This window comes from Furipterus horrens, unplaced genomic scaffold (genome assembly GCF_987537825.1).
Source record: "Furipterus horrens unplaced genomic scaffold, mFurHor1.1.pri manual_scaffold_4, whole genome shotgun sequence".
Lineage (NCBI taxonomy): Eukaryota > Metazoa > Chordata > Mammalia > Chiroptera > Furipteridae > Furipterus > Furipterus horrens.
In genome coordinates, this window is record NW_028327174.1 from 39,580,067 (window position 1) to 39,602,832 (window position 22,766).

The window sequence follows — 22,766 nt, forward strand, 5'->3', positions numbered from 1 at the left end:
AAAAGTGGGTAAAATAGTCAGAGGGTAGAGATGTTTCTGGGACTCAATTTATACAGGAGCCTCATGCACTGTAGTACCCTAAACCCTTTGGTGAAGTCTTGATGCAAGCTATAATTAGATTAATAGAATATAAAAATGTTAAGGCTGGTAGGATTAAGGTGGAAGGCTGGGTGGAAACTGGAATGTTTAAAAAGGCATTGTGTGAATGTTCTATGGGAATGGACATTTTGTCTAAATGGGGAACACTTCCCCCAGAAGGCATATACATCACCCTTTAAGCAATATTAACTGGACATGCTAAATGGAAATAAGACAACCTAGGCCCACAGTACAGAAAAGAAGCCAAACTTTGTTCAGTAGTCCAGTCGATGATGATGATGATGATGATGACAGACTGAGGCCTCTGGTAAAAGCCTGTGAGTGCCTCTCTGTGACAACTTTTGGGATGTTGGACTAGAGATTTGTCCTTTGAGAAGTAGTTACTAGCTTGCTATTAAACATTACTCTAAACTGTCCCTATGACTGAAAGACATAAAATAATCTTGAAACCTGAAATACCCATGATGTCTTGGATGATATCAGAAAAACACACTAACAAGAGAAGGTAGTGCTCAGAAGAGTTGCACAATAAATGGAAATGGTTTATACTGGAAACCTGTTACAAGGAGATACAACCAGAGGCCTCTTTTCCCACAGGACTGACTCTGGAACTGAGTGATGAGCTGCTAGATTCTATCATCACTTGGACTGTATCCTATAAACACCTCTCAGGTGACCAACAAAGAGCTGCTTGGTTCATGAATGACAGTTCCAAGGTGAATGGACAACATCCTGGTTGGAAGGTCACCTCTGTGATCAAGGAAGGGAAAAACAAAGCAGCTCGATGGACTGATCTGCATGCTGTGTTCCTAGCAGTGATGGAAGAACTGAAGAATTCTAAAAGCACATGTATTTGGGTCTTTTTATTGACTCACAGGAAAGAAAATGAAGAGCCACAAATTGGAAAAAAATGTTACACGTAAACTGACAAGGACTAGTTTCTTGAATATATAACAACAACAACAAAAAAAAAATCATTAAGAAATGTCTAAATACTAAGATTCCATCATCACAAAATAAAGCTAATAGTATAAAAATATTGGCCAAAGCTGATCATACTCTGCTGCTTTTAAGATACAGATCATGGGAACCTACTTTCTGCCATGAAAATATCTAGTCTGCTTTTATGATTTATAAACTCCATAACCAGTAAGCTATGATGTTTAGCTGAGCATGACCAATAAGTTGTGAATAGAAGACTCCCAACTTTCTCCAGAAAAACCTCACACAGCTTCTACTGTCTGACAAGGTCACTTCACGCATGACTTACAGAGAGGAGAGGGGCACTGTGGGAGGTGCAGGCGGGCAGTGCAGTGTGGGCTGTGGGTAACTGCGTATTTCCACAGAGAAGAGTCAACCACAGATGGTCCTGAGACGTTAATCACTGGTATCAAAAGTTAGATACTGGTGTTTAAATTCCCCTACCTTTAATTCTTCCACTATTCCTTTGAAAAGAGGATCACATTCCAATCTTCCCTGTCTTGGTCCAGGTATTTCCAGGGTGCAGGAGAAAGTGCTCTCTTCTGATTTGGGGTACCAGAAAAGAGCTTTTACCTCCTGGTGAATTCTCTACCTGAAATTTCTAGATAGTTAGCACAGCAAAGTGACGGTGATGTACATACTCTCTAAATAACAGACTGAATCTGTTTAAATGGGCTGTGACTAGAATGTCAAATCAGTCTAGAAGGACAATTTCTTCACTGAAATCCATCTACTTTGATTCACTTTGGGATTTCATGGTAATTTTTCAACACCTGCAATATTTCAAAAATTTATGACATAGCTTTATCAGTGAACAAGAAATGAAGTATCAGATGTTATTAAAACCCCTTTAACACAGTCAAGAAGAATAAAGGAGGGCACCAGAGTACAAAATCAATATAATGATTCTTTTATTTTATTCATCTAAATGAAAAGTCTTTCTTTAATGGGAGAAACATTGTCAATGCTGAAACCTGCATTTACAAAGCTTTCATTTTTTTACTCTATAATTACTTAGCAGGGTACCTTTACAATAGACCTGCAGAATGAGTTTATAAAAATATTGAGACAGATAAGGAAAGGTTAAGTGCAGTGCCCAATACAGTTAACATGGTGGTTAAGTGCTTTGCAGAAAGACTGATTCAAGCCCCATTTTTAGCTCCACCACATTATGTAATAGCTGTGAGATACTGGACAGCTTAATCAGCTTCCCTGAACCTCAATTTCCTCCTTGATAAAACATTGATAATAGTACTAACTCACTGCTGAGAGGATTAAAGATAGGGATAAACAACCAAAATGTACAAGGCATTTTTATAGTACAATTCCTAACACAGAGTGATTGCAGTGAATAGTTATAAAATTATTCCATGAGGTTTTCTTGTATAACACTCTTAAGTGTATATATATATTTCTATAATCTCAGGAGTCATACTTGTTCTTGACATATTACACAAAATAATTTGAGTGCAAAAACATGCTCATACATAATCATTCCTCATTTGAACCTGAAATCAATAGGTATATGTTAATCAACTATAACCTTTCAACAGACTCCCATAAACCAGATGTGATAAAGTGATCAAACAGAGCAGAAAGATGAGACCTCAGGACAGACTACAAGCAGTGAGACATACAGTGCTAATTAAAGCAGAAAATATGATAATAAAGGGTTTTTCTAAAAAAAAGGGGGGGTATGACACTCAGTATAACAGAACAGTTATTAGGTTGTCAACCTTGAAATAAGGGTTAAAGTTATACTTTAGATACAGTAATATATTAGACCCTCATAATTCAAGACATGCATAAATCATAGAGGATTAGGCAGGACTAATAAAACTAATAATTACAACAACATTGGCTATCACGTTGTAGTCAGCCAACTATGCCCAAAGTATTTTGTATAGGTTTTCTTATTTAGTCTTCACAATAAGTCAGTGATGAAAAGTAATTAAAAAAAAACCTGTTATGCCTATAAAAATGAACTGAAGATTATGTAACTTGTCCCTGATTCTTGTTAGTAAGTGACAGAGCAGAGATCTGAATCCAGGATTGTTATGACTTCAAAAACCAGTATTCCTTCTTGGGAAAACATCAGGACACTGAACTAAATAACCGTGAAGATACTTTGTGTATCTAGGATCCAAAATTCTATTTCATACAACCACATCAAAATTACAACTAAAATATAGAACATCCATCACTCAGGACCATCAGAAATTGAGTTGAATGGAAGTCTGACAACTACGGAATTAAAGAAACCACAGCCATCCAGACTGGTGGGAGGGGCACAGACGTGGAATGGACTGGTCCCACATCCATGTGTGGTGAATAAAAATTCAGGAGGAATATCTTGGGAGTGAGCAGTCTCAGCCCCACACCAGGTCCCCCAGCCCAGGGTTCCAGTGCCAGGAAGATAAATTCTCACAACTTCTGGTTGCAAAAACCAGTGGGGATTGAGTCAGTAGAAGAAACTGCTGGAACCCCAAGCAGTTCATCTTAACCCACACACGGACTCACCTACTCAGACTCACTCCCTCTGGGCTGCAGCACCAGGGTAGCAGATCGAAAGGCACCAGGGCATACAGGGAGAAACTGAAGTGTCTGGCATCAAGTCAAGCAGAGGCCATTGTCCCTTTTCTAAACCCTATCCCCCGAGAGCCGGCAAGCTAGGGCCATATGTGAGATTCTATAAACCTGGCTAATACTGTTTGATCCACCTTTGTGATACCCAGAGACTCTGCCCCATCCAACTTACAGGACCACCCAAGCTGCTTTTTCATGTGAATGGCTGGTCTTCGCTCCTGCTTCACAACTTCCTAAATCCTCTCAAACAAGCAACAGCTGGCCTCAGTGAACTCTAGGCCTGGCACTAGCAGCAGCCAGCCTAGGTTCACAGCTTGGCTTCACCTGGGAATCTCCAAGCCCAGCAAAGTAGCAGCCATCTCAGCTTGCTTTATAGCTCAGGCAGGGTGGCCCAGGCAAAACACAGGCGGGGGCTGACCTCGGCCTGTACCTCTTGGAAAACCCCAGGGCCAGTGCACCCAGTGGACAGCTAAAGATCACATCAGAGCACCACCACCCTGACCCTGCACAGCTGATCCTCCATGGAGGGCGGAGATTGATGGTCCTCGATCACATCCCGTCCTTGCAGCTGACTGGCCTGGGTAAATCTCTCCCATTGATCTGCCAAGAGCAACCAAAGCTCAACTATAAGAGGATGATGTACTCGGCCCACACAAAGAGTGAACCCTGATTACCCAGCTTGGGTGATAGATGAGGCTGTGCCACTAGACCCTACAGCACATCTACAACCTTAGGCCATACTACCAAGACATGGAGTCAAAGCAGCTCTACTTAATACACAGAAATAAACATAGGGAGGCTGCCAAAATTAGGAGACAAAGAAATATAGCCCAAATGAAAGAACAGATCAAAAATCCAGAAAAAGATCTAAATGAAATAGAGATAAGCAATTTATCAGATGCAGAGTTCAAAACACTGGTTACAAGGATGTTCAAAGAACTTAGTGAAGACTTCAACAGCATAAAAAAGATCCAGTCAGAAATGAAGGATACACTAATCGAAATAAAAAACAATGTACAGGGAAACAACAGTAGAGTAGACTCAAATCAATGATACAGAACGTAAGAAAACAAAAAACAACCAATCAGAACAAGAAGAAGAAAAAAGAATCCAAAAATGATGAGGATGGTATAAGCAGCCTCTGGGACAACTTCATGAGGGCCAACATTTGCATCATAGGGATCCCAGAAGGAGAAGAGAAAGAGCGAGATATTGGAAATCTATTTGAAAAAATAATAAAAGAAAACTTCCCTAATTTGGGGAAGGAAATAGGTACGCAAGTCCGAGAAGCACAGAGATTCCCAAACAAGATAGATGCAAAGAGACCCACTCTAAGACACATCATAATTAAACTGCCAAAGGTTAAAGACAAAGAGAGTATCTTAAAAGCTGCAAAAGAAAAGAAGTTAGCTACCTACAGGGGAATTCCCATAAGAGTGTCAGCTGATTTCTCAAAAGAAACTTTGCAGGCTAGAAGGAATTGGCAAGAAGTACAGTATTCAAAGTCATGAAAAGCAGGGACCTTTGGACAAGAATGCTCTACCCAGCAAAGATATCATTTAGAATCGAAGGACAGATGAAGAGCTTCCCAGACAAGAAAAAACTTAAAGAAGTTCATCATCATCAAACCATTGTTATATGAAATGTTAAAGAAACTTATTTAAGAAAAAGGTCAAGACTATCAACAATAAAATGGCAAAATTTATATCTATTAACAATTGAATCTAAAAAATTAAACAAACAAGAAGAACAGACAGTATGATGGATACAGAGAGCATTTTGATGATTGCCAGATGCAAGGCGGGTACATGAGAATAGGTGAAGAGGTAAGGGGATTAAGAAGTACAAATAGATAGTTACAGAATAGCCATGGGGATGTAAAGTACTGTATAGGAAATGGAGTAGCCAGAGAACTTATACACACGACTTATGGACATGAACAATAGTTGGGTGATTGCCTCAGGAAGAAGGGGTTGCTGTGTGGAGGGGGGCCAACAAGGAAAGGTCAGGACAACTGTAATAGTATAATCAATAAAATACAATTTTAAAAAATTCTCTTTCCTAATGGATTATTACACCAGAGTATTAAACTCCAAGACCTGTGTCTTTCAGTAACTCTCTAGCCCTTACCCCCCCCCCCCCCCAATCAGGGAATAAAGCAAGAAAGGAAGAAATAGTTACTTAAAGTTAAATCTTTCAGATACAAAGCACTGATATGCAGGTAATGACTAGAACTAAAAAAGTGAGAGCTGGAGGAAAGGAAAGAATTTAGACTGGCCATTAGAGAAGAATTTCCTGACAACAAGCATTGAAACACTGGAATACATATGTAGGATAAACCGAAGAAAATAACAGCCTTGTGAAGGGCTGTCAACACACAAATAGTGTCAACATACACACAAGATGGGTAAGTACAAATATAGCCTACTTGGCTCAGCCTCACTTATAATTTAAAATAGAAAAGAAAAAACAAAAAGTGGTAAAATAAGCCTGAGAGCAGCAGTCAGGAGACTGCACTTCAATTCTGTCAGCCTGAATTAAGTTAGCAAAATGCTAAGCCAAATATTTGTGCCACATTTCTCAGAGGACTCATCAATGCACAGGTACCATTTTATATTTCCCTCAATTCATTATCCATTAAGACATAACATTTTTTTTCTCCTCTTCAAAGTCATATTCATACTGGTAAAATAAAACCCAAATTTTCTTCTTTTCTTAAGTATGTGTTGGGAGAATTCTGAATGAAAAAATATCAAGATAACTTCCTTCTGGGATTAAAAACAAAAGAAAACCCACACACATCTGGTGGAATTGTTAGACCTAAGAGAACTGTATCTGCCTCAGCTATATCCCTCCTCTCACCACGTGCAATCACCCCCAGGCAAAGATCCAAACCTGACTGCCTGAGGACAACCAGTGGTCTTCAACCCATGTGCCGCAAGAATTTTTAAAATATGCAACGTCTGACTATTTCGTCAGGGGCACTGATCCCTCTTCCCTTAAGACTGTGAGATAAAAAAATTATGACAGCCAACACAAAAATAGCCATGGGGTGTAAATAATCAAAATTATACGGTGTAAATAATCAAAATTATACCTATTTGTTTAGTCAGATCAGCAAAGACGACACATTTGTTGGTGCGCCTTACAATGTTAGGAATTAATTACTGTATGAGTGCCCTGAGAGGGAGCAGGTTGAAGATCGCTGCCTTAGGAAGCTGCAGGGCCCTAACAATTTCGTTTCTCCCTTTCCAGTGTCAGCTGAGCTTTGACGTGAACCCTTCCTCATCTGTAAAAATGAGAAGTTCACATGTTCCTGGTAGTAACAGGATTCTCTTCACTTTCATTATGAAAAGAAATGTTTCTTTTAGGATAATTATGTATTACCAGGAGAAAGGGGGATTTTTCCATTAAAAAAATAAACAGACTGCTTCTGTATGTATTATTTCCTGTCTCTCTACAGTCACTACCACCCTGAAGAGACGTAATGTCTCATCCTCTGGTCCTACCCGCATCTGTTCCTTTTACACAAAACAGAAAAGACTTCTGACCATGAATAATTTGGTTCTAATAATACACCCCATGGAAATAGAGCAGATGGGAGCGTAAGTACTTGTTTCTCAGAGACTTAAGATCTAGGGCAGACCTACCTTGAGAGTAGAGAAGGATCTGCATCTCTAAAAGAACACAGGTGAACACCTGCACCAGGTTCTCCAATCCCAGGAGCTCGAAGGCCTCTCGGAGAGGGTAATCGGAGAGGGGGAGTTCACTGGGCCCAGGCCTCTGGCAGATGATGGGTTCATAAACACCGTAAAACTTCAGCGATCTCCCTGGGGGCGGAAGGGGCACCTCATAGATAATATTATGGATGTAGCTCTCCAGCGGCAAGGGCGGGGGCTGCTGTGAGGTGACTGCCTTGTGAAGCTGGACAAGGAATTTCTTGCAGGCCTGCATGAAAGGCAGGGGTGTGATCAAACATATACTTTTGGAAACGTACAGGGTGTCTCTGCTGATGTCATAGGAGTTGTACCGCTGGAGTTTCAGAAGGGAAGTTGTGTCTCCCTCGTCGATGCTGCTCGCCAGCGAGTCCATGCTGCAGGAGGAGGAAGGGCAGACGCTGCTGCAATGCTCCGCGTTGTGCATCTGGTAGAGCGTCTGCATGGCCGTGCAGATTTGCTTACTTGTGACTTCTTCATAGAAAGTGAGAACAAAGCCGTAGGTACGAGAACCATCTTCCCGGGTAATAATAAAGGAGTGGAACTGAGGGTCTCTATTGTCAGTTTGTGTCCTGAAAGACAGCCCTTTAGGCATGCATAGCTGTGGAGGAAGGAGAAAAAGCAACAGAATGCAGTACATGAGTAACTTCAAACCAGAAAAAACCGTTTGTGAACTTCTGCCCAAGCTTGTGACCTTCAGCAAGTCACATAACTTCTCTGAGCCACAGTTTCTTTATCTACGTTTGCTACATCAATGACTTGAAGACAACATATGCAAGGGCACTTTATAAATATTTAAGTATTACTTTTAGAGTAATGATGGTAATGTTCCAAAGTAATAGGGGACTATGTAAAGGGTTATTTGATGAATAGAAAAAAAGTTAAACACAAAATAATAAAAAGTTATTTTCTTTATTTTGAGCAATATGATACTTCATCCTAAAAAAAAAAAAAAAAAAAAAAAAAAACCTTGAAAGTGGAATGATTATTGATTTACTGAAGCAAACAGGTAGAAACCAGACATTTTAGATTATTTCCCCTAGAGTATGCTTTCGATCTTGGGAACTACCCAGGATTCAAATTTGGGAAATTAAATTACCTGAGGAGTAAAGATTTTATATTTAAAATACATAAAATGCATAAGAAATTAGAATTATTTTGAAATACTTCCAAAAATATTTTAAAGGAAATAAAACAAATTACAGAAAATTTAAAACACACTAAGGAAAACAGAACTTAACAATTCAACTACCCTAACATGATCATTATTAAATTTTATATAGTCCTTTTTACTTTTATATTACAATATGGTTTCCACATAAATAATTTCACCATACATTATTATATTTTTCTTTTCTTTTTTCCAGACTTGATCATTGATCTGGTGTTTAAGAAGTTCTCCCAAATCCATCCCACATTACCAAGAAAACACAATTTGCCTTAGAAGTTCCACATACTTCAGTCAAACTGTCAACAAACACTATCTGCCTTTCTGAGCTAGGCCCTCGATGGTGATACAAGGTGAGACACACAGACAAACATGGTCCCTGCTCCCTTGGAGCTTCCAGTCCAGTGAGAATGACAGATGATTAAAAAGTCATACACTATGAAGCATGGGAAGTACTATAATAGGTAAAACAGGCTGTTATGAGAAAAACATAGCACAAAAACAGAAATGAGAAGAGGTGCGCTACCAGGAAAAAAGGAAGAAAACCCAGGCGGAAACCTGAGCATAGTGTAGGCCTTAGTTAGATGAAGAGAGGCAGAGGGGACAACATGGGTAAAAGCCCAGAAGACAGAACATGAGGGTCGGAGGAGCGGAAACTCGCTGTGGTGGGGAATGGGATTGTAAGGTGGAGGTGCGAGAGAACGCAGGAGAAATAATTAGGGGCTCAGTCAGGAAGGGCCTTGGTGAGTCATGTTAGAAGTCTAAGGAGGACAATGGGAAGCCTCTGAAGGGTTTTTATTTTTAGCAAGAGGGGGACAGAATTAGGTGTGCGTGTTAGCATATCAACATTTCTGCACTGAAGGGCAGTGGTTTTCAAAGGGGTCCCAAAGAGGCAACAAGAATGCCTCAGGGCCTTGGGGTCATCTTTGACTTTTTTCTCTCTCATTCCACTATCCAATCCATCAACAAAGCCCATCAGTTCTACCTTCAAAAATATATTCAGAAACGAATTACTTCATTCTATCTTCATTCTTACTACTCTAATCTAAGTCACACTCCTCTCTTATCTGATAACTATTTTTGCCTCTGTTCCTGCTTTTGCCTTGTTCCCCCTAATCTATGCCCCATATGTAGCCAGTGATCCTTAAAAAATGTTAGATCTTATCACTCTTCTCAAAACCCTCCACTGGCCTCTCATCTCCCTAAAAGCTGAAATCACTCTTGCACCAAGCTAAGCTGAAACTTGTTTCACATAGTGCACAACACATAACTTTGCTGAATGAATGAATAAATGAATGAACAAGAAAACAAACAGAAACTAAAGCTGGGTGGTACAGGATCAAACTAAATTCATCTCTTGGTTCAGTGTGTAGTTCTCTCTTTACATCAAGCAGGCAGTAGAGAAACATAGTGACCTTCAAAGTCAACATAAAGATTTAATTTAATTGATAGGCTTCCCTGACACCATAAACCACAAAGTAACAGCTTGAACTGTTTTTGAAGAGCTGCCAAATATTCCCTTAAGGGTTTGTAGCTTTCTTGAGCATGCATTCAAACATTTACAGGGAAAGCTTGCCAACAGTTGTGTTCAAAGTAAAGAATGACTTTCTACACTACAGAAAACAGATGTAAGAATTCTTAAGTTCTCTTCCTACAAGTCAAAAAAAGTAAAAATTATACTTCTAATTTGAGTACCATGAACTGGAAAATGCTATTACTTTTTCATTTTTAAAAGTAAGAATTGTTAAATTAATTGTCAGGTTTGTGTTTTAGAAAACCTGAGGTATAAATCAAGATACTCACTAAGCATTCAACAATCTTTTGTTATCCCCAAATATTGCTGTTTACTAACAGTGCCCACCCCCCTGCCCCATACCTCTCTCTCATAATAAAACTACTGAAAACTCAGGAGTTATCAATGTTGGCCAGGGTGCCACTGATAATCAGATTACTTTAGACAGAGTCGCTAACAATGCTGTGTACATCTTCAGGCCTGAGTGAGTAAATGTCCTAACTGTCTCTGGACTCTTGAAGTTTGGCTAGAATTTTATAATTCCTTTTTCCATTTTTCTATTGTTATATGACTCCTATGCCCTCTCTCATCACACAAATGAAAGAGTGTGCCTTCCTTCCTTCTCTCCCTCCTTTCCTGCTTTAATAAACATTTGTTTGCCCTGGATGGTGTGGCTCAGAGGATTGAGTACCGGCCTATGACCAAAGGGTCACTGGTTCGATTCCCAGTCAGGGCACATGCCTGGGTTGCAGGCCAGGTCCCCAGTTGAGGGCTGCATGAGACCACACATTGATGTTTCTACCTCTCTCTTTCTCCCTTTCCCTCTCTCTAAAGATAAATAAAATCTTTAAAAAAAAATTTGTTTTATACCATGTGTTGTATTAGATCTTGATTAACTGAAAGACAAATACAAAAAGAATCCCTTGCTTCAGGGAGCTCAAAGTCTAACGGAAAAGGGTGGGGCAAAAGTAGGTTTATAGCTGTTTGTATGGAAAATAATCGATCAATAATAATGCAAGAATAAATTGTTTCATGTACTCATAACTGTAAAATTACTTTTGCCCCACCCTGTGTTTACCAACAGTTACAAAATGATGTGATCAATGCTTCTACAGGGTGTTTAAGATGTTATAGGAATAGGAAAGAGAAAGCACCTAACTACTGCTTAAGAGACATTTTTACAGTGGTGGCAACACCTGAATAGACAAGGACAGGAAAGGACAGTACAGCTGTATGGGAAACTAGTAAACATTCCTTCATTTAGTCAATGATTTGAATCTCTACTATATGCAAAGCTAGGAATATAGCAATGAGTAAAAGGAAGTGCTCCTGTCCTAGCAGTGCTTACATTATAGTGGGATACACAGAGTTGACAACTAACTACATAATTAACTATAATTGTGATAAATGCTACAAAAGGAAACAAGGTGCTCAGAGAACCTAAGGGAATCGGACTGAATGTTGAAAGGATGGTGGAAGGTGGTGGTCAAGAATGGCTTTTTTAGGAAATATGTTTAAAATGAAATCTGAAGGATCAATAAGAAGAACCCACTTCCTGAAGAAGACCCTTCCACAACAAGCAACCGCAGAGGCAGAAGCTACAGTATGAGGAATGGAAAGGACAGGAGCAGGAGACCAGCTGGACAGCTTCTAGAGGAGTCCAGGTGAGAGAGCGTGCTGGTTTGGACTATGGAGGGTGTGCAGAAATGGAGAAGTAGATAGAAAACTGACTGCATGGGGGAGGGTGAGAAAGTCAGAAGTTTCATGGATGATACTACAATTTTGACTTAGGCAACAAGACAGATGGTTGTACTAACCATAGTTGGTGGGAAGATTGTGAATTTAGTTTGGACATGCTGCGTTTGAGAAGCCAGTATGATATTCTAGCTGTGACATTAGGAAAACAAGTGGGCTTCCCCAGTAATGACTGGATTTGAATCCCATTCCTCTGAGTTTACTGTGAGACATAAACTTGAGTCAAAATAAGTGCTTACTCTCATTCTAATGTTAAACCTATTAACATAACCAAGGGTTATCCGTTTCAAATTCCTGCCGAGTCTGTGAAGTATATATAGCACCCATTTTCCTTTGCATCTAGCAAGACGGGCACCTGAATAGGTTTTTTCCAGTCAACACTTTACCCTTTACTCTTTGCTCGTCATTCTATTCCATCCTTCTTTGTGATCAAAGTTAATAGTAAATTGTAAGCATACAGAAATATCACATATCAGATGTTTCTTTGAGGACAGATAAAGAAAACAATCTTGATATTTCATATAATTTCCTTAAAAGGTATTGACCATATTTTCTTCCTGACAACTCCCAGATTCACTACATCTTAAGGATAAGATCTATCTACTAGAACTTACATAAACAGTCACGGATGCCAATGTAGATTACCTCAGAGAGATCTGACATGGGGGGAAAGGCAGGGAAACTTCAGCTCTATTTGCAATGTTTTGTTTCACTTCAGAGGAAAGGTATGGATCTGAAGCAATCTGTTACTGTCGACATGTGTCAGTTCTAGGTGGGTATAAATTGTGCATTGTTCTCTGTTTTGTAATACTTCCATTTTTTTCCCATAAAAACCTCTGAATCAGCAACCAAAAGATATAAAAATCAATTAATTCAGAAACAATTTCACCTATCATCTTTATCTATCTTCTATTATATTTGCATTGCACTCATACACATGGAATTTTTTTATTTAATAAAGTTCACTGCTTTGAAGTACTTAATTTCTGTGTGAAATTAATGACTCATTTCAAAGCACTGCTGTTGCCTGTTGGAGGAATGACTGATATTACAGGAGGTGGTAACTTGTTGGAGTGGGGTTTTGCTAACAGCAAGAACAAAGCTTTATACCTTCACGTGGGAATAAATTAAAGCTTTATACAAATGCACTTACAATAAATCAAAGAGGAAATTAAGGACAGTAAATCTATGACCCAAATGCAAACTAATTTTAATGAGATGCTTCACAGAGATTTCTAAGGAGTGAGCAAATCCTTTTAGATTTGCAGCAATAAACAAAATGCTGTGTGGTGTTTAACCATCAAAACATATGCCTATGGAAGGCAAGAGGTAAAGAAAATATCAAAGGCAGAGCAAGAAAATGGAAACTTACTTTAAAAAGTAATGTTCTGCAGATAGAAGCAAAAGCTATCATGAATATCTCACTTCTTTAATCAAGTCAAATGATAAAAAGAAAACACATCAAGCGTGGTATTTGGTTCCAGATGACTGCAGGTTCACATTATAGTTAAGACCCTTGTTTTTGGACACCATTCTGATTTCTCACAAAATGATTTATACTTTGAAATATCTTACTAATTTAAGAGTATTAAGTGCTGTAATCTTACATTCTTATCCATTTTTCCATCGCTTCATTTTGGCACTATTCTCTTTAATATTTTTCCATAAGAAGCTGATAAATTATTTTTTGTCAATGCTATTTGTTGACTATTTTTGTCAGAAACTTGTCTGGGCTTCTCCAAGTCTCATAAATATAACAGCTGTGTTCTGCTTAATACCTATTTTTTGTCTTCAACCAAAGACAACTATAACAGCATAATCAATAAAATATACTTAAAAAATAAATAAATGATACACTGAAGTTCCTTTCCCTATTTATTTTGTGAGTATGATAAATTACAGGCCCATCACACAACATTCCTTGAAATATGAAAACTTAATCATACTCCTCCATCAGGATTCTTTCCAGGAAAACAAAGTAATATCACTGTTTATCAAAGCCATCTACATATTAATTAATACAAACTCACAACAGTTTAATAGTAGGAAAAAAAATGTGCTTAGAGGGTCTGGTATATGCACTTATATGCTATGGGGCCATTGGCAAGTTACTAAAAGTCTCTGAGTTTCATTTTTTACATCTATAAATGAGGATATTTGCATATAAAACTATCAACAATTAAATGAAATAATGTAGGAAATTCAAAATAGTCACTATTGTCATCTTAATAAAATAAAAAGACTAAGGAGGGGAAAAAAAACCCCACATACCATGTTCACTGCATCTTGATCAAAAGGGTTCCATTCTATATTCTGAGGATAGTGGGCCAGAACCTTGGATTTGAATGTTCTTCTCAAAGGACTCTGGTCAAAATTTTCACCTATAACAAATAATTACAATTAGTTAATATCTAGAATTTTTTCAAAAGCATGTCATAGTCTTATTTTGTAGCTATATTAACTGATAATGTTGAAATCTAATTCAATTTCTTCCTCTAACAGTCTGCATTGTAAAATTCTCAATGGACAACTAAGAAAGAACTGTTTAATAAGAGGTCTGCATTTAAGACTTCAGAATTTGAATTTTAAAATCCTGGCTAGACAATGATACTAAAAATCAGTTATGATAAAATAATCCTTGCTGTAACCTAATTACTGTCCCTCACTCCAATATGTGGTGATAAAAATATCTATTTGGAAACACTTCATTAAAGAAACATCCTGAATTAAGCTGATCATACCTCTTATGATCCCAAATTTTGTACACGGACCAACCCAATGCTATAGTGCTCAAAGGAGGCAATTGGCTTAAATTTTCACGAAGTTCTGATAAATTAGACTGCATCTCCAGGCTTTTACAAGTAACAGAATTAACAGAATTAGAAACATCATTACTGAGTTGTCTAGTTTAGTAGACTAAACACACAAAACTCTGAAAAGAAACAATCTACTCCAAGCCAAATTCATCACCTGTCAAAAATCTGGAAAGAAAAGTAAGCTACATTTTATTATATATAAGAAAATTTAATAATAGCTGTCAGCTCAGTTCTTTAACTCCTTGACCAAATTAACTTCCATGAGACCTGTTACCTACAAAACCCTTAGTTTCATAAAATATTTTAATGTGGGTGCATCTTAAATTCTTAATGTGAAAAAGTTGAGCTTGAGGAATTAGAAGACCTTGGAGCAACATTATTCTGTCTACTGTGTTTTTTGTATTTCTTATACTTACTTTTTAAGCGCAAAACACGAACCCTTATATCAAAAGACAAATGTGACTTACCAGTGTTTATCTGTCGAAGTAAAAAACATCATAAAGCAATTTATGAGTCACATTTGGAGATATACTTAGACTCAGTTTCCATTTTTGGTAAAAATACCAAAAAATGAACATTAAAACACCTTTTAATGCAAAACTTAACGGATCACAAAAGGAGGGAAAAATCACAGTCTAAAATCTTGCTGGAGACTGCAATATAAAATACACAGGAACTTTTTTGAATAAAGGCACATAATTTAAATAGATTTGCTGTAAGTAACCTACTGTTTCTAATTTAAGCCCTTGGCTAATGATCCTTTTCTTTTGGATTCCTCTTACTTATTTAGGCAACCACTTAATCTCTATATCTTTCTGTCCCATATTTCCATCTTCTAAGAGATAGAGACCTTTTGCTTTTAGAAGAAAAATGTCAAAGGCATCCCTAAGGCAAGTTCATCAGTTTTTGCACCATGCTTCTAAGGGTATGTAAACATCAAAAAGTCAACAGAAAAATGTGAAGCTGACCATGAATTAATGTGTCTGAAGAAAAGAGGGTTCAGAACGGTTCATTTCAAGAAGGGTGAATGACATTTTTAAGCTAATACTGGATCCTGATGTAAACACTAAGATTTTTAGATTAGTCACTTCTTCATTTAAAAAAAAAAAAAGTTTACTTTTTATTTCACTTCAAAACAGAGAAAAAATAAAACAAAAACTCCCTCCTGGTTCTAAAGGTCTATCTGCTGACTGTGCTACTGACACAGCAACAGGATATCCTCAGAAAATATACAACCATCGAGAAACTCTCCTTCACCCACCTTCAAATATCCAAAATGCTTTTTTTTATTATCCATAAATGTTAATATAAAACATTGTGAGGCAGAATAAACAGTACATACACAGGATATAACACCTTAAAACACTTACCTTTTAATGAATTCCTGCCTGAGTTTGGTTAAAATAGTAACATTATCTTCATTCATATATCAAGTTATTAATGGGACAGGGGCTACATCAGGGAAATTCATGACAGTGCCATTTTCAATATAATTGTTCTCTTAACTAAGGAACACCATACCCTTTAGACGCCCAATTAATCACCAGAAGAGAGAGAAAGAAAACCACCTCCAGAGAGAAAAAAATTTCACAAAAAGAAAAATCGAAAAAAACCCATGAAACAGAAACATAAATCTAACAAAAGAGAAACAGAACCACCACCACCTCTTATTAGACTGCCAAAAGGGGAACTGGGGAGCGGGGGAGGGGGAGCAATAGGAAAGATCATTTCTATATATACAGCTGTCTTGGCAAATACTATTTTGAAGGAAATTAGGGGAAGAAACAACCATGTAGAAATTCTGGTAACACTGTTAAGGATTTAAAAATGAGTGGATGCAGCTATTCCTACTAGTACAGAAGAAAATCTTGGACATGCCTTTTGGAGATTGCGAGATGGGGGAATAACCTTATCTTCTCATTTTGAGCCCATGTTTTATAAATCTCTAACTTAGACTAGGATTTACCAGGAGAAATAAATCAGTCTAAGAATTTGGATTCCCAGAAATTGGAAATTATATATAAGCATCCTTTACTTACTTAAAATCCACCTTTCAGACATTATCCTGAAAAGAACAAGGATTATAAATTTGTGCAAATTTTAATATCTCCCAGTATAACTGCATATAGAGTTAATTTCAAGTATGATTGTCAAGTAACCTCCTACTAAACCTAAGCTGCAATGAAGTCTTGCCTTCTAAGAAAATAGGACATATCTGCCAAGAGAGCTTAAAGAAAGGCCCATGAATAATTTTTTTCAAGGCCTGAAGCGAATGCCATCTTTAGGAAAATTAAGATGCAGATGAGAGAACAGGAATACAAAACAATACCTATTTTTGCCTGAGCAAAACTGAATAAAGAAACAATTATGATGGGCTTGGGTGAATTAAAATAATGATTTCTAACACCTCGACTTTTTATTTTTACCTGAGGTCGTATTTGCAGCATCTTGGCTCTTGCCATGACGATCTGCTTCTAGCCATTGGTACAAAACTACACAATGTAACAGAAACAAAAAAGCTTTATGAACAAATAAACAAACAAAAAAGTAAAAAAATGACTTTGAAGAATGGAAAATGAGAATAAAAAATTAAACAAAAGCAATTAAACATGAGACATTACCATCAATGGAATGTAACTTAACACCAATAGTAGGCAGCTTACAAGCTATTAGTAATAAGAAAGCAAACAGAATAGGTTATTGTATTTTATTGTAATAAGCGAAATGTTATTTAAACATCACAACAGTTATTTAACAGGGGCAAAGCACACACATTCTTTTCTTAATGCTAATTTGAAGAGACGTCAGGAGAAAGCTAACATTTCTATAGTCAGATATAACAAAATATGATAGTAAGACTAAAATAAAAAATTATATCCCAACTTCTTCATACCTATCAGAATGTCTGAAGTCCAAAAAACTGACTCGCTGACAAGTATGCAAGTGACAGAACTCTCATAAATTGCTGGTGGAAATGCAAAATGATACAACTACTTTGGAAGACGGTTTGGCAACTTCTTACAAGGCGAACCGCAGTCTCATCATATGATTTTATAGCCCCAATGTAATTTGGAGAAACACACCAGACAGATTCCATGAGGAGGAATCTATAATGCACCTCATGAATACTTGCTGAAACTGTCATGGTCGTCAAAAACAAGGAAAGTTTGGGAAACTGTGACAGCCAAGAGGAGCCTAAGGAGACATGACAACCGATTGCATGTAAGTGGTATACTGGATGGGATCCTCCAACAGATAAAGGACATTAAATAAACACTAAGGAAATCTGAGTAGAGTACAGACTTTACTTAACAATAATGTATCAAAACTGATCCATTAATTGTAACATGTATCAGACTATAGGCAGATATTAATGATAAGGAAAACTACTTATGTGGATGGTGCTGGGTGATACAGGAACACTGCATTATCTTCTCCATGTTTCTGTTCATCTAAGACTGCTCTAAAAATCATCTGTTTTAAAAACTACACTTCAATATTATAGTCTACCTTTTGTAAATCACTATGCAAGCATAAGCTGAAGTTTGCTCTGTATCAAGATTCTACTTAATCAACTATCTTCTTAATCATTATTTTTATGTTTTAAAAGATGTTATTTATTTATTTTCAGAGAGGGGAAGGAAGGGAGAAAAAGAGGGAGAGAAACATAGGTTGGTTGCCTCTGGCCTACACCCAACTAGGAGCCTGGTTCACAACCCAGGCATGTGCCCTGACTGGGAATCAAATCGGTGACTTTTTGGTTCGTAGGCTGGTGCTCAACCCATTGAGCTACACCAGCCAGGGATATCTTCATAAGCATTATTAACTGAGAAGTGTCAACTTCAGGAGGAAAGTTTACTACAGTGAGGACACATGCTATTAAAAAATTCATATCAGAGCTTTGTAACTCGGCAGCGTTGATGAGTGTTAAAACTTGATGTATTTTATGAGTTACTTAAGTGTCTACAACTTTTACACACCTTTAACGTGATGCTAGAGCCTCCTTTAAAGAGTCAAATAATGATAACATAAGAGTCTTAATGGCGAAGGAAAGTTGACTATGGAACTCTTGAACTGACAGACTAAAGAAACTGACTCATTATAAATGACTAAAAACACCCTGAAATCACCAACCAAGTTACTTGGATCTTTAGGGACAGCCAGGACTGTGAACTGATGTCCGTCATCAGGGACAGAGGCCCAAAGCTCATACACACATGCAGTGTGCCATGTCCCTGGCTAAGGTGCCCCAGTGGGCACACAAGTCAGTGCGCACCTCCAGGACACTGCACATTTCTGGGAGGCAACAGTTGTTACACCTGGTACTAGCATGAAAGAATTCAAGAAGCAGACTTCACTCATAAAATATATAGTACACTATTTCCTCTTTCTAGTTTGCAAGAATAACAACTACTCATTAGAGTAGAACAGCAGCAGAGTAGAGCAGTATTAGAACATGATTCAAATATATCCCCATTTGGAAAAGCAAGCATGAACTTTACAATTGATGCTAAATATCACTCACAAAAAATGAGACACAAGGAGAGAAATTAATCCATTACCTGGTCTAAACAATTATGCCTAGCTCTTATCTAAAGCCTATTCTGCCCTGATTAAGGTGAAAACTCTTAGCTGTGTTCAGGGTATTCCTAGGAATATTTATCAACTGTTCCAAATACTTCAAGGAGTCTTTGTTTCAAACTCCATCAGAGAAAAAAAAAATATGAAAGTCATCCTAGGTCAACTTACTCTGACCAGTTATAAATTGAAGTGTACATAAGCAATGATGCTAAAACACCAAGAACACACCTCTTCTCAGTGTGGCCAGGAGCATGAGACCTGGATTTTCGGTGGCTCTATGCTTCCTCTCAATTGGTACTGGGAGTAAGGACGGAACCCCAGCTCCAAGTCACGGTCCAGGATTTCTACAACCTGTACATGAGGTTGCAGATAGAGAGGAATTCGTGAGATCTGTGAACTTCGGAGCAATTTCTCAACCTGGGAGGCCCTGTTAAATATTTCTTCACTTATCTCCTCTCTGAACCTTCTCACTCCTAGGGCCCCAGTGCCTCACTATCCATTTCCACCACAGAGTACTTCTGACCAGGGTGTTGCTCGGCAAGGCAAAGCCAAATTTCACAATATTTCCCCATCCTCCTGTCCCTGAAGGATACCACAGAAGCCTAGATGTTTCAAAGAAAGTTCGTTGATAGGAACAATGAAAACAGACGGAAAGGTAGTTCATCTGTTCTGCTCTGTCTCATTTTCATTTTCTTCCTTTTCTCTCTAAAGAGAAAGTTAAAACACATACAACACAGCACAGCACAACACAACACAACACAACACACACACACACACACACATGCAATAAATGGTGGACAGAACATTCAGAGTAAAACAATTTTCCTGAGCCCTTTGATAAAGGTGCGGGGAAGAAATGGAGAACTCTGGACGCTCCCCATGAAACCCATGCTGAGGACAAGAAAGAGGAAAGATGTATGTGGTGGTGAGGTAACCCTTCTCCGTCATATGTCTATCCACACAGGTTTCCAACTGTCTGTCTCCAAAGACCCAGCCTGAATTGACATGAACTGGAGTTGGGAGATGAAACAGCAGCAGTGAGTCCTACAAGACAGACTGAATAAGGAAAGAGAAATCAGGAGCAGCGGGTGGGGGGTGGCTTACAGGTCGGTAACTAAAACGAAGGGGCATGACTGACATTCACCTGTCCTAGGAGGCATATTTACCATGGATTCTGATGATTCTACCACTATTTAAATCATCTCTGAGCAGGTAGCATGTAAGCAGAGATGTGATGAAGTAATAATTATCATCACAGCTAACACACGGAGTTTACTACATGGCAGCATTAGTCTAAGTGCTCTACATATGTCGGCCCATTTCATCATCATAATTGCTCTATGAAGCAGGTACTATTACTATTCTCAGATATAGAAACCGAAGCACAATAAGTTTAACTAATTTGTCCAAGGTTAGACAACTAGGAAATTCAAACCTAAGCAGCCTGACTCCAGAATTTGTGCTTTTAATTCTACATATGAAGTCATCTCAGGAAAGAATACGTAAGGCAAAGGAAGTAGCAAGTGCAGAATACCTGAGGCAGAAATGGGCGAGTCATGGCTGAGATTCAGCAAGGAGGCCAGCACATTGCTGGATCTGAGTGAGGTAGTAGAAGATGAGGTCAGGGAGGTAACCCAGGGGCCAGATAGAACAGGGCGCCTTGTACACAATGATAAGAAGTTTCGATTTTATGCTAAGTTGTTATGGGAAATAACTGGATCGTTTTAAACAGAACAGACTGTAGTGGGTAAGAGCTGAAATCAAAGAAACCAATGAGAAAGCTTCTGCGATAACCTAGGCAAGAGATGATGGCAGTATGGATTAGGGAAGGAGAGTTAGGGTGGTGAGAAGTAATAAGATTCTAAATAATTCTGAAGGCATAAAAGATATGATTTGCTGACAGATTAGATGTAAAAGAAAGGAACTGTCAAGAAGGATATCTAGATACTACAGTTTTTGGTGTGAGCCTCTGGATAAATGGTGTAACTATTGACTAAAAAGAGGAACAGTGGAAAAGGAAGGGGTTTGGAGTGGGAGGTCAGAGGGCTGGAATAGGAATTCAGGTTTGAGTCGTTGAGTCTGGAATGCCTATTAGATATCCAAGTGAAATTTTTGAGTAACCATTTAGATATATAAATTTAAAATTCAGAGGGGCCACAACCAGTATGGCTCAGTTGGTTGGGCATCGTCCCACAAAGCAAAAAGTCACCGGTCAGACTGCCAGTCAGACCACATGCCCTGTTGGGGCGCATACGAGAGGCAACCGATTGAAGTTTCTCTCTCACATTGATGTTTCTCTCCATCTTGCTCACCCTTCTTTCTCCTTTCTCTAAAAGTAAATAAATAAAATATTTAAAATTAAGGGGTAAAGTCAGAAACTCAGGGGTGACTATCAAACAGATGGTATTTAACATCACAGGGTCGGATAAGATCACCTAGGAAATGAACGTAGATGAAGACAGGAAGGCCAGGGCCGGAGCCCTAAGGGGACTCACTTAACAGTAAGAGGTTGAGAAGAGGAGCGGCCAGTAGGAGAAAAAAGAGAAGCATGACCATCATGGAAGCCACGTAAAGAAAATGGTTTGACAAAGAGGGAGCTGTAACATGGAAAGCACTGTGACCTTGACAAAAAGAGAGGTTTCTGTGGAGTGTTGGGGGTGAAAACCTGTGTGGAGTCCTTCGAAGAGGAAGGAGAGGCAGAAAGCGTAAACCACTCTTCTGAAAAGCTTTGCTGTGAAGAGGAGAAATGAATAATAATATTGAAGGAGAATATGGGGTAGAGAAAAGGGTTTGGGATTTATTTTTTAAAGAGAGGAGCTACTGATTCAAGTAAATTTCCAGGAACCAGGACAAAGACCAGTCAAATTCTGATCAAGCACTGTGCACCATTATCGCCAAGCACAGAACACAATGGCAGATTATCTAGTTGCAAAAATTACCTAATAATGAATCCAGGATCTACAGTCCTCTAGTAATGAGAAATAAACAAAGCATTTTGCTCCTAATCCATGCTTGTCATACTATCTCTCTCATAAAAATAAATATAAAACAAGAAAAAACTTTAAAAAGTCACTGAAGTATTATAATTGGTATCATAAAACTCTCTAAGAGGAAAGGCTCCATAATTTTTGAGGTTAATAATCAAATAAATACCATGTGTTCACTGGTGCTTAAGAAATAATTTTTATTACTCTGAAGAATATGTAATTTTCAAATAATAATTATAGCCAAGAAAACAAGGTTTTAGTTCTGGTTGAATATCCTGGGGTCTAATAGCCTAGGACAAATCACAATTTCTTCTAAGTAAAGGTTCCCTCATATATAAAATATGAATTATTTTATTACTATAACACGTTGTTAGTAGTATTAGATATCTATCTTCTATGAGATTCATTTATCCAATTATTTATGGGAAAGCATATTAATGTTATTTACGTTGCATTTTATTATACATAAAATAAATCTTCTGCTCTCGCTGAAGAACTTATTCTTGCTAAAGAGACCCCGAGAAAGTCACCCCTTGCCTTCAGGAACAAAAGAAAGTCACCCAC

General features: G+C 38.0%; 1 protein-coding gene across 4 annotated transcripts in view; it reads right to left on the reverse strand.

The window, feature by feature from the left end:
* DENND5B (DENN domain containing 5B) overlaps positions 1 to 22,766 on the reverse strand; it is a 170,637-nt gene that overhangs the window by 86,611 nt on the left and 61,260 nt on the right. For 2 of the 4 annotated variants that reach the window (XM_090272984.1, XM_090272983.1), the window contains exons 2-3: positions 14,090 to 14,199; positions 7,317 to 7,983 (exon numbers count right to left, since the gene is read on the reverse strand). In XM_090272984.1, the coding sequence (XP_090129110.1) occupies positions 7,317 to 7,983; positions 14,090 to 14,199 (777 nt within the window). Of the gene's footprint in view, positions 1 to 7,316; positions 7,984 to 14,089; positions 14,200 to 17,060; positions 17,119 to 22,766 lie in introns of those variants that run through there. The other 2 variants (XM_090272986.1, XM_090272985.1) reach the window with 2 other exon arrangements.